This window comes from Eptatretus burgeri, chromosome 8 (assembly GCF_056783735.1).
Source record: "Eptatretus burgeri isolate ZD-2024b chromosome 8, Ebu_testis_v1, whole genome shotgun sequence".
Taxonomy (NCBI): Eukaryota; Metazoa; Chordata; class Myxini; order Myxiniformes; family Myxinidae; genus Eptatretus; species Eptatretus burgeri.
The window spans coordinates 82,656,723-82,671,408 of NC_140968.1; the positions used below are offsets into that span (position 1 = coordinate 82,656,723).

A 14,686-nucleotide genomic window follows, 5' to 3' on the forward strand; every position below is an offset into this window, starting at 1 on the left:
TTTTTTAAAAGATTACAACATGGGCTTCCCTTGAGGGATGATACTTATACTGCAACTGGCACTCTGCATACCCACGGTCATGGAATTGGAACTCTCCGAAGTGGGAGTAAAGGCACTTTATAACTTCATTAAATAACGTTATTAACTCGCAAATTGAATTCAATGACCAAATATGCAACTGATCTTCAAATTTCAAGTCAATCGGATGAAAATTGATAATTTTAGAAATTCGGCCTCTGTTGTCCTTTTGGCCAATGTTGATCTCAAAAAATATTTGGTGGTTGAATTCAATGACCAAATATGCAACTCCTCTTCAAATTTCAAGTCAATCAGACGAAAATTGAGGATTTCAGAAATACCTCCTGAGTAGTTGACCTTGGGCCAATGTTGACCTGTTGGTCGATGTTGACCTTAAAAAAAAAATGTCTCGTTGAATTCAGTGACCTGAAATATATATCCTCTTCAAATTTCAAGTCAATCTGATGAAAATTCAGGATTTTAATAGTCTCACCTAAGTTTTTGACCTTTTGCCTATTTTTGACGTATTGGTCTATGTTGACCAAAAAAAAATTGCCGAGTTGAATTCCGTGACCTGAAATATAAATCCTCTTCAAATTTCAAGGCAATTGGATGAAAATTGACAATTTTAGAAATCTGGCCGATGTTTACCTTTTGGCCCATGTTGACCTCAAAAACTAATTTGTCGTTGAATTTAGTGACCTGATGTGAAAATCCTCTTCAAATTTCTTGTCAATCAGATGAAAATTGAGGATTTTAGAAATTTCACCTAAGTTTTTGACCTTTGGCCTCTGTTGACCTTTTGATCTCAAAAACAATACGCATCTTCCTTATGACAAACTCTACCATGTGGTGAAGTTTCGTGAAGATCGGTTTAAAATTGCGACCTGTAGGCGACAAACAGACAGACAAACAAACGGATAGACAGACAGACAGACAGAATTACAAAATCGACTGACCAATATACGTGAAAAATATTCGATTTTGCAACAGACAGAAAGGGATGATAACAAAACCTCCTTCACCTTCGCTGGTGGAGGTAATAAATATATAGTCCAATAAGTTTTGATGTTTTGTAATTTCCTGACTTGGCCATGTTTCCTACATGTCTCTAAGTGTGGTTCATATGCTCCCATGACAGGCTTGGAGTTGCATTTCACTTCCACTTGGGGCCACAGAGAGTGTGTGGGCCTCACTGGACTGGAGGTCATTGGTACGGATGGGGATACCCTGCCAGTTACCTCAAGTATGCTATCTGTTTACAATGAGAATTTCAGGCAACTCTTCAAATCAGCCCCCCTGGACAGGTGGTACACTCATACTGCATTTGTATACGCACGCACACACATACACTTATTCATGTAAACGTATTTCTATTCAAATGTGTGTGTGTGCGTGTGTGCGCGCGTGTATATGCGTGCGTCTGTGTGTACATGCGTGCGTCTGTGTGTGCGTGTGTATGTATGCTTATCTGTGTGTGCATGCATGAGTGCGTGTGTGTGTGTGTGTGTGTGTGTGTGTGTGTGTGTGTGCGTTCATAAAGCAGAACATTTTCTCTCTGCTAACTCTCCTCACCGCACCCGTCTCTCTATCTCTGTCCCATCCTCGCTCTGCCCCCGTCTCTCTTTCTCTGTCCCATCCTCGCTCTGCCCCCATCTCTCTTTCTCTGTCCCATCCTCGCTCTGCCCCCGTCTAATACAGAGCAGCACTCTCCCACACATCTCTTTCTCTCTTTTTCTCTCTCCCTCTCTCTCTCTCTGGAGGTGTCCAGGCGGTGACTATGTCCAGATGATGTTTGTATCTGGGCGTGTTTGGACGGAGTTTGTCTCTGAGCATGTCTGGGTGGTGTTTGTCTCCAGATGTGAGTTTGTCTCCGGATGTGCCTGAGCGGTGTTTGTCTCTGGACAGCTTAGCTCGGGAAGCGTCCGGGCAGTGTTTGTCTCCGCATGCATCCAGGTGGCCTATGTCTCCAGATGCGTCTGGGCAGTGTTTATGTCCGAACAGGAGTTTGTCTCTGGATGGGAGTTTGTCTCCGGATGTGTCTGAGTGGTGTTTGTCTCCGGACCGCTTAGCTCTGGAAGCATCCAGGCAGTGTTTGTCTCTGAACACGTTTGGGTGGTGTTTGTCTCCACACATATCCAGGCGGTGCTTGTCTCTGGATGCATCCAGGCAGTGTTTATGTCTGAACAGGAGTTTATTTTCGGACGCATCTGGGTGGTGTTTGTCTCCGGACATGTCTTGGTGGTGTTTGTCTCTGCACACTTCTGGGCGGCACTAGTCTCCAGAAACGTCCGAGCAGTGATTGTCTTGGGACAGCTTGTCTCCGAATGTGTCAGGCAGTGTTTGTCTCCGAACCTGTCCAGGTGGTGTTTGTCTCCGAACGTGTCTGCTCGGTGTTTGTGTCTGAACGGACCCTCGCTGAACACTGCCTTAACTTGCCCTCCCCTCATGCTGCTTTCCCTTGCCCTCGCCTGCCCTCCCTTCATGCAGCCTCACCCTCCCCTCCCCTTTCATCCCCACACGCCACCTTCCCATTCCCTCCTCCCTCGCCCTGCCTTCCCATCCCCTCCCGCTGCCTTCCCCTCCCCTCATGCTGCTTTCCCATCCCCTCCCCTCATACTTCCTTGCCCTTCCCTCCCCATTCCCTCGAGCTGCCACCCCCTCCCCTCGCGCCGCCTCCTCCTCCCCTCACTTTCCTTCCACCCTCCTCGCATTTCCTCCACCGCCCTCACGCTGCCTTCACTCACCTCATCCTGCCCTCTCCCACCTCATGCTGCCTTCACCCACCTCATGCTGCATTCACCCACCTCACACTGCCTCCACCCCACTCACACTGCCTCCCACTCCCCTCTTGCTGCCATCCCCATTCCCTTCCCTTACGCTGCCTTCACATTCCTTCCCCTTTCCCTTTTTCTGCCTCCTCCCTTTACTGCCTTTCCCCACCCCTCACTGCTTCCCCCCCCCACCCCGCCATGCTGCCTTCCTCTCCATGCTGCCTCCCCCTTCACGCAGCCTCCTCCTCCAGGTAGCCCTCCCACGCTCATGCTGCCTTCCCCCCTCCCCTTGCACTGCCTCCCCCCTCCGCTTACACTGCCTTCCACCCCCTCGCACTGCCTTCCACCCCCCTCGCACAGCCTTCCATCCCCTCACGCTGCCTTCCCCTCCCCTCGCGCTTCTCCCCTCCCCTCATTGCCTATCCCTCCCTTCCCCTTATGCTGCCTTTCCCTCCATTCCCGTCATGCTGCCTTCCCCCCTCTCCTCATGCTGCCTTCCCCTCCCTTTTCCTCATGCTGCCTTCCCCTCCCTTCCCCTCCTGCTGCCTTCCCCTCCCTTCCCCTCATGTTGCCTTCTCCTCCCTTCCCCTCATGCTGCCTCCCCTACCTTCCCCTCATGATGCCTTACCTTCCCTCCCCTCATGCTGCCTTCCCTTTCCCTCCCCTCATGCTATCCTCCTGTGAAATCCCCTCGACCACCATACAACTCTCCGGAGGTCGAGAAGAGAAAGGGGTGTGAAAGAATGTGTGAATTGGATAAAGGAAAGGTCCCCCCCCCCCCCCCCCGAGCAGTATTTTTTTTACCTGCTTTCCTTGCTTGCCTTCAAGTCCTACTATCGAACTCATGTTCAGAACACCCCCTTCCCCGCCCCACCTTCCCCCTCTCTCCCCATCCTCCTCTATCCCTTCCCTGCCTTCTTTCACCCTCCCCTCACTCTTAGTCTCCCTCCCCCTTAATATCCCCATCAGCAAAGCGATTGGTTGTATTTTCTAGTCTAATATATAAAGCTCTTTCTAACCACTGACTGACTAACTGATATTCAAGATCGGTACCTTCCGGGTAACGTAGAAAGCTGAAATTTTACATGTTGATGAACATCGAAGCCGATACATCGGGAAAAATCACAGAATCATCGGTAAATGTCCGTAAATGAAAATACAAACATATGAAAAAAATTTCAGGTGAACGACCGGAGACAATGGGGAAGCATGGTTCGTTATTGCTTGCAATGTATAAGCATACCCCGCTAGTACAGTTTAAGTCTCGCAAGGATACCCGGCATTGCCTGGTGCTCTTCTAATCGTGTTGGCATTTTGAAAAAATCAATATTTCTTTTCTTTTTTTTTCTATTTTTTCTAAAAAAAATTTGTTGCCTAATTTTGTTTGGGGCCTAACCCACTTCCCTACAACCACTTAGGAATGGGATCGGGGATCATTTAATAATACCTTTCATGCAACTTTCAAAGGCTTGGGCACTTTTGAGCGATTAATAAATAAATCTAACTTATATTTTTCAAATTTTAAAAAAATTGCTTTGTTTTGGGGGAGGGAGGGGGGGGTTGGCCTAAAACACTCACCGGCATTCACTGATGAACCTCTGAAAGTTTGACAAAGATCCGTTTTGGCCATCTCTGAGAAAACTGGCAACACAGACACACAGATGTCTCTTGTAGTATAGAAATATGGAATTTGAACCTCAATTGCAAGCATCATGGGCTATGGGAACACAAAACAGGCCAACTTTGAAATGGTTTGGGACCAGTTATTACCTTCTGCAGCATAAATGCCATGCCTTTATCTGCTATGGTTTTGTGACCTCCCAGAATGTATTGCTGTCTGATACTGATTAGGAAGAGTGGGAAGACTTTCAGTTACTTGATGAGCTTATTTTTCCACGATACATTAATTTGGGCAACTCAGTGAAGGCTATGAAAGGGCTGGCAACATTTGAATGGTGTCGATACAAGAACTTTGTGCTAATAGCTTCCATGCTACAGGCTTATAATATATATATATATATATATATATATATATATATATATATATATATATATATATATATATCAATTGTTTGTATTACACTACATGGCCAAAAGTAAGTGGATACCTGCTCGTACAACATCTTATTCCAAAATAATGGGCATTAATATGGAGTTGGTTCCCCCTTTGCTGCTATAACAGCCTACACACTTCTGGGAAGGCTTTCCGCTAGATGTTGGAACATTGCTGCAGGGATTTGCTTCCATTCAGCCACAAGAGCATTCGTGAGGTCAGCCACTGATGTTGGGCGATTAGGTCTGGCTCGCAGTTGGCATTCCAATCCATCCCAAAGGTGTTTGATAGGGTTAAGGTCAGAGCTCTGTGCAGGCCAGTCAAATTCTTCTACACCGATCTCACCAAACCATTTCTGTATGGACCTCACTTTGTGCATGGGGGGCATTGTCATGCTGAAACAGGAAAGGCCCTTCCCCAAACTGTTGCCACAAAGTTGGAAGCACAGAATAGTCTAGAATATCATTGTATGCTGTATCGTTAAGATTTCCCTTCACTGGAACTAAGGGGCCGAGCCTGAACCATGAAAAACAGCGCCAGACCATTATTCCTCCTCCACCAAACATTCCAGTTGGCACTATGCATTCGAGCAGGTAGCGTTCTCCTGGCATCTGCCAAACCCAGATTCATCTATCAGACTGTCAGGTGGTGAAGCGTGATTCATCACTCCAGAGAACATGTTTCTACTGCTCCAGAGTCCAATGGCGGTGAGCTTTACACCACTCCAGTTGACGCTTCACATTGCGCATGGTGATCTTTGGCTTGTGTGCGGTTGCTCACCCATGGAAACCCATTTCATGAAGCTCTCGACAAACAGTGCTTGCGCTGATGTTGCTTCCAGTTAGTTTGGAACTCGGTGTGAGTGTTGCAACCGATGACAGACGATTTTTCCACGTTACCCGCTTCAGCACTCGACGGTCCAGTCCTGTGAGTTTGTGTGGCCTTCCACTTCATGGCTGAGCGGTTGTTGCTCCAAGACGTTTCCACTTTACAATAACAGTACTTACAGTTGACCGGGGAAGCTCTATCAGGGCAAAATTTTGATGAACTGACTTGTTGGAAAGGTGGCATCCAATGACAGTGCCACGTTGAAACTCACTGAGCTCTTCAGTACAGCCCATTCTACTGCCAATGTGTATCTATGGAGATTGCATGGCTGTGTGCTTGATTTTATACACCTGTCAGCAATGAGTGTTGCTGAAATAGCGGAATCCACGAATTAGAATGGGTGTCCGTATACTTTTGGCCATGTAGTGTATCATACTGGATAAGATATTCGATTTATACTCCAGTAGAATTCACTGAAAGTCAAAACAACCAGTCAAGATGAAAATGTGTCGTGTGGTTCATGGCTCGGTTCTTAAACAGAACAGTGTATAGTATAAATGAGTAATATATTTGTGTTCTGGAAGATGCCATGTGAAATGAAAGGCAACCTGAGGGCATGGGAATTGTAGTAAAACTACACCAAGCTGATATTTTTCCTTTCCTTTCTTCTTTGACATCATAGTTACTCTTTGTCATATAAATATATAATGTGAATTCAAACAATTAATCAGTCATACTCTCAACTCCCACCTGACATCCATAGATTGGTGAACGGTATGAATTTGACATGGAAGCCTGAACTTATGTGGCTCACTTCATTCTCACCTGATAAACCTCTTCTTCTTGTCATCTCATTTTCCAAGCCGGAGACAATGGCCGGGCTTCGGATATGGAATTATAACGAACCAAATGAAGAGACCTGCAAAGGGGTAATCAATGTGACATCTTTCTCCAACTTTTTTACACTCATCCAATGCCTGGAAATCCTACGCGATGTCAGTTGGGATCTTCAAACAAGACCTGCATTGTTTTTCATAAAAATGTAAATATATTGAATGGCCAGGAAAATATAAGTTTCTCGTCTTTGTATTATCGAGGACGTCACTCAAATTACGTCAGCCACAGGTGATTGGCAAATCTTTTTATAGCTGGGATTCAAATAAGAGAATGTATTATCTTCAACTCAATAATTAAGTTTCCCCAAACAACGGGTATCGGATCATTGCGACTTTTCGAAGCAGAATTAATCAGGTACTCTAAATTGTGCTGTGAGAGCAATTACGAAAATAATTAGATTACCTCCACCACCGAAGGTGGACGGAGGTTATGTATTCACTCCTGTTTGTCTGTTACTTGCAAAATTGAAGATTGACAAGTATATTGGTGGGACTGGTCTATTTTTATGCCTGGTTTTGGCTTAATGGCTCGAGTGGTGGGCTTGGGATCTGAGTGTCGTGAGTTAAAATCCTGCTTGGCTGTTGAATTAATACTAGGTGGGGTTGACTCAGCCTGTCATCCTTCTGAGGTTGGCAAAATGAGTTCCAGCTTGCTGGTATCCTGTGTTGGAGGGGTGACCTGCCCAGGAGACTGCTTAGGCAGCACCAATACTCCCCACAGAGAATGGTCTGCATGTCTGTAATCACCTACAGGTTGCATTTTCATTCTGGTCTTCACAAAACTTAACCAGCTGTTTGTGGTAGTCACAAGAAGTCTTGTTTTTGATGTCAATAGGTCAAAGGTCAAGTTCACATTAGTTATCAATTTTCATCCGATTTACTATATATATATATATATATATATATATATATATATATATATATATATATATATATATATATATATATATATATATATATATATATATATATCAAATGGGCCTTTTTGTGAATTTATTATTGGCTTACCTCAGTAATTTTTACCCTCACTGAACGAGAGGGTATTGTATTTGGGTCCGTTTGTCTGTCTGTCTGTTTGTTTTTGTCTTCACACAACTTTCGTGTTTTTCTCCACAACCACTTGTCGGATTGTGACGAAATTTTCACCATTGGAGCGACTACTCATGTAGAATGTTTTATTGATAATTATGACATCATAGGTCATGTGGTATGCCAGCCATCTTGGAAAAACAGAAAAAAACTTTGGACCTCTGCCTCTCTGAAACCGCACCAAGGAGAGAATTGAAACTAGGAACGTAGCAAGTACTCCTCATGGGGAATGTTTGGTTTTTATGACATCATAGGTGCCTTCTTTATGATGTCATAATTGCATATGTAGAACGCTACATCTGATCAGTATGAAAAATTTTGAGGGTCATCTTGGGATAAAATGGCCCACAGAAAAGAATTTGATGATGCCATCAGTCACGTGATTCGGCAGCCATATTGTTGTTTATTTTTTAACCTTCAAAAATATTTTTCTCTGATATGACGAAACAGACTGAGGCAAAACTTTACAGGTATGATCGCCTATCCATGAGGAACAAAAGGTTCACACATATGATGTCATAGGTCACATGGTTTGGCAGCCATATTGGATTTACCCTTAAACATATAGAAAAATCTTCTCTGGAATGGCTGGACAGATCAAGGGGGAAACTTTGCACAAATGTTCACCAAGCCTTGGAGATACCAGGGTATTCACGAATAATTGATATATCACATGGTCTGGCAGCCATATTGGATTAGAGGAAAATCTTTAAAAAAAATTCTTTCTCTTGAACCGCTTAATCAATCGATGTGAAACTTCAAAATTATGATCAAGTTTAGATGGGGAATATATGCCTTATATTTCAGCCTGATTGGACGCATGGTCTGGCAGCCAGAATATATTTTTTTATGTGTTCTTTTTTTTTTCTTTTTTGAATGAGGCTCACTTGGCTGTACCTGGATGGGTTTGGAGGTAGAGGAGGAGCAGCTAAAATGCAAATCCTCTCCAGGTTCCTTCTGAAGACTTCATCTTTGCTTTTTGCTTGTTTGGGTTCCTTCTGATGACTCCCATGCAGGACTGTACTTATTTGGTCTTCCATTTGATTTGAATCAAATTTATTTTAATCCCATTCCAAATTCAATCAAATAATATTAAACGTCATGGGTCAGGGTCAGGTATCTGATTAAAGCGGGACGTCTTGGTACCCGGTCATCACTGCCAGCAGTTATAAAGTGACAGTTCAAGTTTTGTCTCATTAATTACGTAAAACACCAGCACGCAAACACCACACAAAACACACCACACAAAGCTACACAAACACCACACAAAACAAGTCCTGGCGAGGGCCTGCAATCTCTGACTGCTCTTTTTCTTGTTCAAGATATTAAATTTACATTTATGCAGATTATTTGGACATATCTGTAGTATATGTGAGGACGATTTGGTCAAATTTATTCAAAGGAAAAGTTCAAGGCCATTCAAAAATAGGTAAAACAGCTATTAGACCGCAATTAGAAAAATGTATCAACCAAATTTGTTATGCATAACATTCCATCATGTAAAAGACTTGATAGGCCAAATTTTCCAAATGAGAAAATTGCTGCTTCCATGCCAACCAACCATTGTTTATTTGGATTTCAGAAGTATCGTGCTATGCACAACATCTTTTTTGTTTGTTTTTGAGCAGGATATCTCAAAAAGTTATGGACCAATTTGGTCAAAACTTTGTGTTCCGGTCGGGTGTATGACAGGGAAGAATTGATTAGATTTTGGTGAAGATCTGGATACGAGAACTTCTGAAGTGATTCTTCACCATTGAAATATAGGGCCAAAAACGATACATGGTATTGCATGATATTTCAAAAAGTTTATGACAAAACTTGGTGGATGAGTTGGGTAGGTGATGAGAATAAGCCGATTTGAATTTGCTGAAGATCAAGATGCAGATCTGGCCTATCATTGAGATAAAAACGTAAACTGTTCAACCTGGCTGCGATATGCAGTCTACCAAGTGCTGTTCTTGTTACGAGGATGTTATTTAAGTCTCTTCATTTTTTAGTGTTGATACTTATGCAGCGTGTTTTTCCTATGAGGTCATTGTCATGGACTCTGCTCTCCAGGCTCGGACTGTGAAGGTCATTCTCGATGGATGCACAATTTCACCTCCTATTGGATACCTTTTTCGTCGAGGGCCTGGGCATTGTCATTTTGACTTTGTACAGGAGATCCCTTTCCAGGGAATGGGGCTTAACATGGAGTCTGGACAGTCACTCCTGGACAAAAGGTAATCTGCAAACATAATAATTCCTTGAAATGTTTTTCCCGTTATACACTGTGCATGACATTATTGATATTTCATTTGAAATGCCGCTGTTGATGTCATGAAACACATTGCATCTTCATTTCACTTGCAACACGTGACTGAATTAGTGAGAATTCTCATGTCAAAAAATCACCAACACACATTTAATGGTTCTGGCTTTATGAAAAGAGAATCTACACCCATGAGGACACCTGTTGATTGTTCAACACACACATAATGTGGAATGAAAACTTGCTTTAAAGGCAAAGATAATTTCAGACTTCCATATTGAGCACATTTAGACGCCATAAACTGGGTCATCAAAGGTTTACACAAGATAAACGTCATTGTGCCGTTGGCATGCTCCAAGTTGCCTGCACACAAACAGCATGGCTCAGAAACAATGGCTTCAATCATTCATACCAGTCTTGTGGATGAGCCATCAGTGAAGACAGACCCCCATAATCGATGACCAAGAGTGAATGATGGTTTATATAACAGATTCCTTCTCAATAATATTGCATGGCAGCTCTGCAACAATATAAATCAACTTTTCTACAAAATATTGTCGCGTCAGACAGCCTTCGTTAACACGGACCGTCTGAGCTCGGTTCCTGATCCCAGGAAGGTTTCTAACTATCTGCATTCAATTGTTACAACTTTACCATTCCCCAAGGTCACCCGAATGACAGCCAAATTTGGTGTCGCATACATGGGAGGCAGAAATGGAGAAACATTTCTTATCTTTATTAGGGTTTATGAAAAGGAGAATTGGGAAAAAGGTGGACACAACATGGAACAGACAAACCTTGCGAGTTAACAGACATGAGCAGGAAGAAGGGAACATGCAGTGTATGTACAATTAAATGAAATGAATAATGCTAATCTCTCTATGTGGCAAAATAAACCAGACCCTTGCAATGTACGTAGGGGCAGACGAGACCTTATTTGGACACTGGCTGGTTGAGGTTCCATGATTATTTAGAGGCTGGAGCAACTCGGCCCACAAAGTTGAGAAGGGACAAAGGTGGAGAGCAATGCATACGAGGAGCGATGGAGACACAATATGGTGTAGATTCAATCTCACAAGCATGGAGGTAAGGCTCACAAGCACTGATCCCCAGAGGTCAGGGCTGGTGCGTCTGTTCTCCTGTGCAGTGCCAATCGCCCTTCCCTCTTCATGTCTTCCACATAATCTGACCCTCCCCGACTTTGGGACTGCCTCCCCAAGCAGCAGGTCCCATGGTAGGCCACCTGCTAGTGTTGGTGGCACTTGTTCTCACCATCCCATGCCGTGGGGCGTGTCCAAAAGAAATATAGTATTCTACCCCTTCCAGGCTTCTACAGTGCATATCACCATGGTCTAAGCCCACGTACGACAGATCTTAATGGTCCAAAGCACTTTCTTTGTGCCATTTTGACAAACCCTCCACCTGGCCTTGACTTTCCAACAGGAGGTTTTTACACTTACAATCTAAACCCTAGCTATACTGTCTATAAATTGCATTCAATGCCTCCGCAGCATCATGGGTAACAAGATGACTTACTCCGACATTTTCCCTGTTTACAAGAGTAAACAATGTGAATTGTGTAGCTTAGGTTTACTCTTGTGTTTGATATCTGTAGAGATAAATCTTTTTGTTAAACGTACACAGAGGAAGTGGTGATTGTAACATTTTAAAGCGGATGGAGTATGATTGTATCATGTACAACCTCTTGTGCCGGGCAAGGCCAGGTGGAGGACTTGGGCACAAAGGCACATGAGAAAGTGCTGTGGACTTTCCATTGGACATATCACTAACTGTTTGGCTGGAGGACCGCAAGCTATCATGGTAAAGTTGGCTGTGGAGCCTTGGAGATGGGCAGGATGTCAAGCTGCCAATGATGGCCCACCACCCATGAAGATGGTCCCAGAGGTGACAAAGGCTGCGACTGCATTTGCACACACCAGCTGGGGTCAGACCATTGGATAGGCAACATCTCTTTCTCTCTGTCTTTGTTCACTGCCACACGAAGATGTGTTGGAGAGATCAGAAAGCTCATCTTTTTGTTAAACGTGCACCGAGGAAGTGGTGATTGTAACATTTTAAAGCGGATGGAGTATGATTATATCATGTACAACCTCTTGTGCCAGGCAAGGCCAGGTGGAGGACTTGGGCACAAAGGCACATGAGAAAGTTCTGTGGACTTTCCATTGGACATATCACTAACTGTTTGGCCGGCGGACCACAAGCTATCATGGTAAAGTTGGCTGTGGAGCCTTGGAGATGGGCAGGATGTCAAGCTGCCAATGATGGCCCACCACCCATGAAGATGGTCCCAGAGGTGACAAAGGCTGTGACTGCACTTGCACGCACCAGCTGGGGTCACTCCATTAGATAGGCAACATCTCTTTCTCTCTGTTTTTGTTCAGTGCCACACGAAGATGTGTTAGAAAGATCAGACAGCTCACCATAGTCCCTCATCACCATTCCTACTCATTATAATCAAGCAAAGCTGCACTTTGTCATCAAGCAAAGCCCGTGCCATGCCAAGCTGCACATCCACAAAATCGGAATGGAGCTAAAACCAGCTCGTGCTAGCCGAAAGTCCTCGCCTGTTCCCCTTCATTATATGAAGATGGTAATGTGGGTGCCATTAGTGAGTTGAAACTTATTTTCATTGTACAGTATATAAGATTGAATGTACTTTCTTCCTCCTTCTTGCATCATTTGACTGCCAGATCTGTACCGTTGATTGATCATCCTGTTCTTCCTTATTCTCCATATTTATTTTGTAAATAAACACCCTTTTAATTGTAAGAAGCATTTTCCCATTTCCCTGCCTTCTCCCATGAACACTGCCTTGTTCAATTATTAATTAGGCAATGCTTGGGAGATTGTAGACTTGGAATATGAGAACGCAGTAATTCAAACACCATTTTGGCCATTCACACAGGTTGTACCCCCGGCACAGACAGTATATGTTAACGGAACCATCGGACGTGACAATATTAATTTTATTAAGCACATCAATATCTCTGTTAATGAGACAGTCTCTAATTTACTTCATGCTACCAGTCTGCTTGGGACAGAGTTTTCAACACATACAAGCAGAAAAGATTGACACTGTCAGAATCGGATGTGGTAGAGCCAATGCTGATGTAATATTATCTGATGACTCCTTTTTCAGGTTGCACTTTGAAGATAAAAGTCCTAAGGCATCCTGCATGATCTCTTATATTATAGAAACGCAAATGGTGAAAGGTTATTATCCCTGAATTTCAAAAACCTTAACTATATTCATCTACATGGAAAGTATTACTGCTATGTTCTTCTCGTAAAATAGCGCTGAGCCTGTTGTTATGTCAGTTGCTTTTCATCTTGGATAAAGCTTTGTTTTCAAAGACGACAACAATGTAAACTTGAAGCTGTAAAAGTGTAAAATGTTTCTTCCTCTAAATGTGTGATATTCAAAACCTTGCATGGATCACATTGTATTTTCAATCGTACACTTCTGCATAGTCTTAAGTTAAGCAAAATTTATTTGTTGCCAGAACCCGTTCTCCAAAACCGAATGTTGAATGGCCACAAATTCTTCACTACATCATTTGAAGACTCATTGTCACCAGTAATTGATGTAATTTGACCAATGAAGGACCAACACGGTATAAACCCACCATCCTAATGATTAAGCCAATACCAGGCATAACCCTCAATTGCAATCATTAGTTCCTGATGATTTCTTCAATTAAGTGATATTCCAAACAGGCTTCCAAACAAATCGGTGTGCAATTTTACCATGATTCTTTGGCTTTGGAACATATCCGTTTGTGGCGAAAGGAATGTGATAACCAGCAAAGTGAACAAAACCAACACTGCGGTGCACACAGGATTATGGGATAACTTGAAAATTCTCCATTTGGAAAACAAAAATCGAATATATTACTGTGTTTGCATCAGAAGCTTCTGAAGCTCTGTAAATTATTTATAGTGGCCTGTAAAGGTATTCACCCCCTCCAACATTTTCATGCCACCTGAGTTTATTTCATCATGCTTTTTAATCAAAGTTAACATATATGGTCTTCACGAACTACTCCAAAGTGATAAAGCTGAAAAAAATGCAGACAGAATGTGAATAAGTTAGAGTAACCGAGAAAATCTGATGATTCTCAGTTTCATAAGTATTCAACCCCTTTGCCTAATTAACCCTAAACCACTTCAGGAGGAAATTATTTGTTTGAAAGGTTACAAAATAAGTGTAATAGGTTTCACCTGAAATGGAATCAGTGGTTTAACTTAAAAATTCAGCTAACCCACTTATCAAATAATTAAGCTAACCCACCCACTCCAATTTGTGCTTGGTGTAGCTGGTGTTGGCGTAGTGGTTAGGGTAGCGGCTTGGGATCCAAAAGGTCCTGAGTTCAAGCCCCGTTGGCTGCTTGAATTAATACACACCAGGAGGTTGACTCAGCCTGTCATCCTTCCGAGGTCGGTGAAGTGAGTACCAGTGTACTGGGCCCGGTGTATGCCCCGGTTAGAATAGGTGTACCATATCCCTGTGTCATAAGAGGCGACCAGGGTTGCATCAGGAAGGGCATCCGGCGTAAAACCTGTGCCAAATCACTTTGCGGATCATAACGGATGATCTGCTGTTGTGACCCCTAATGGGAGCAGCCGAAAGAAGAAGAGGAAGAAGAAGTAGCGGGAGATAATGTTCCACATGGCAGGCGGCACTTGGTGCCCTCGGTACCGTGCAGCAAGGGATGTATGGGACTCGGTTCCGGCACTCTTACCACTCACAGTT

At 43.4% G+C, this 14,686-nt stretch overlaps 1 protein-coding gene across 4 annotated transcripts in view; it reads left to right on the forward strand.

Annotated features, from left to right (window-relative positions):
* The window catches only part of KATNIP (katanin interacting protein), a 102,422-nt gene that overhangs the window by 72,030 nt on the left and 15,706 nt on the right, over positions 1-14,686 (forward strand). For all 4 annotated transcript variants that reach the window (XM_085892809.1, XM_085892810.1, XM_085892808.1 and 1 more), the window contains 3 exons: positions 1,160-1,325; positions 6,437-6,602; positions 9,720-9,883. In XM_085892809.1, coding sequence (XP_085748935.1) covers positions 1,160-1,325; positions 6,437-6,602; positions 9,720-9,883 — 496 coding nt within the window. The remainder of the gene's footprint in view (positions 1-1,159; positions 1,326-6,436; positions 6,603-9,719; positions 9,884-14,686) is intronic.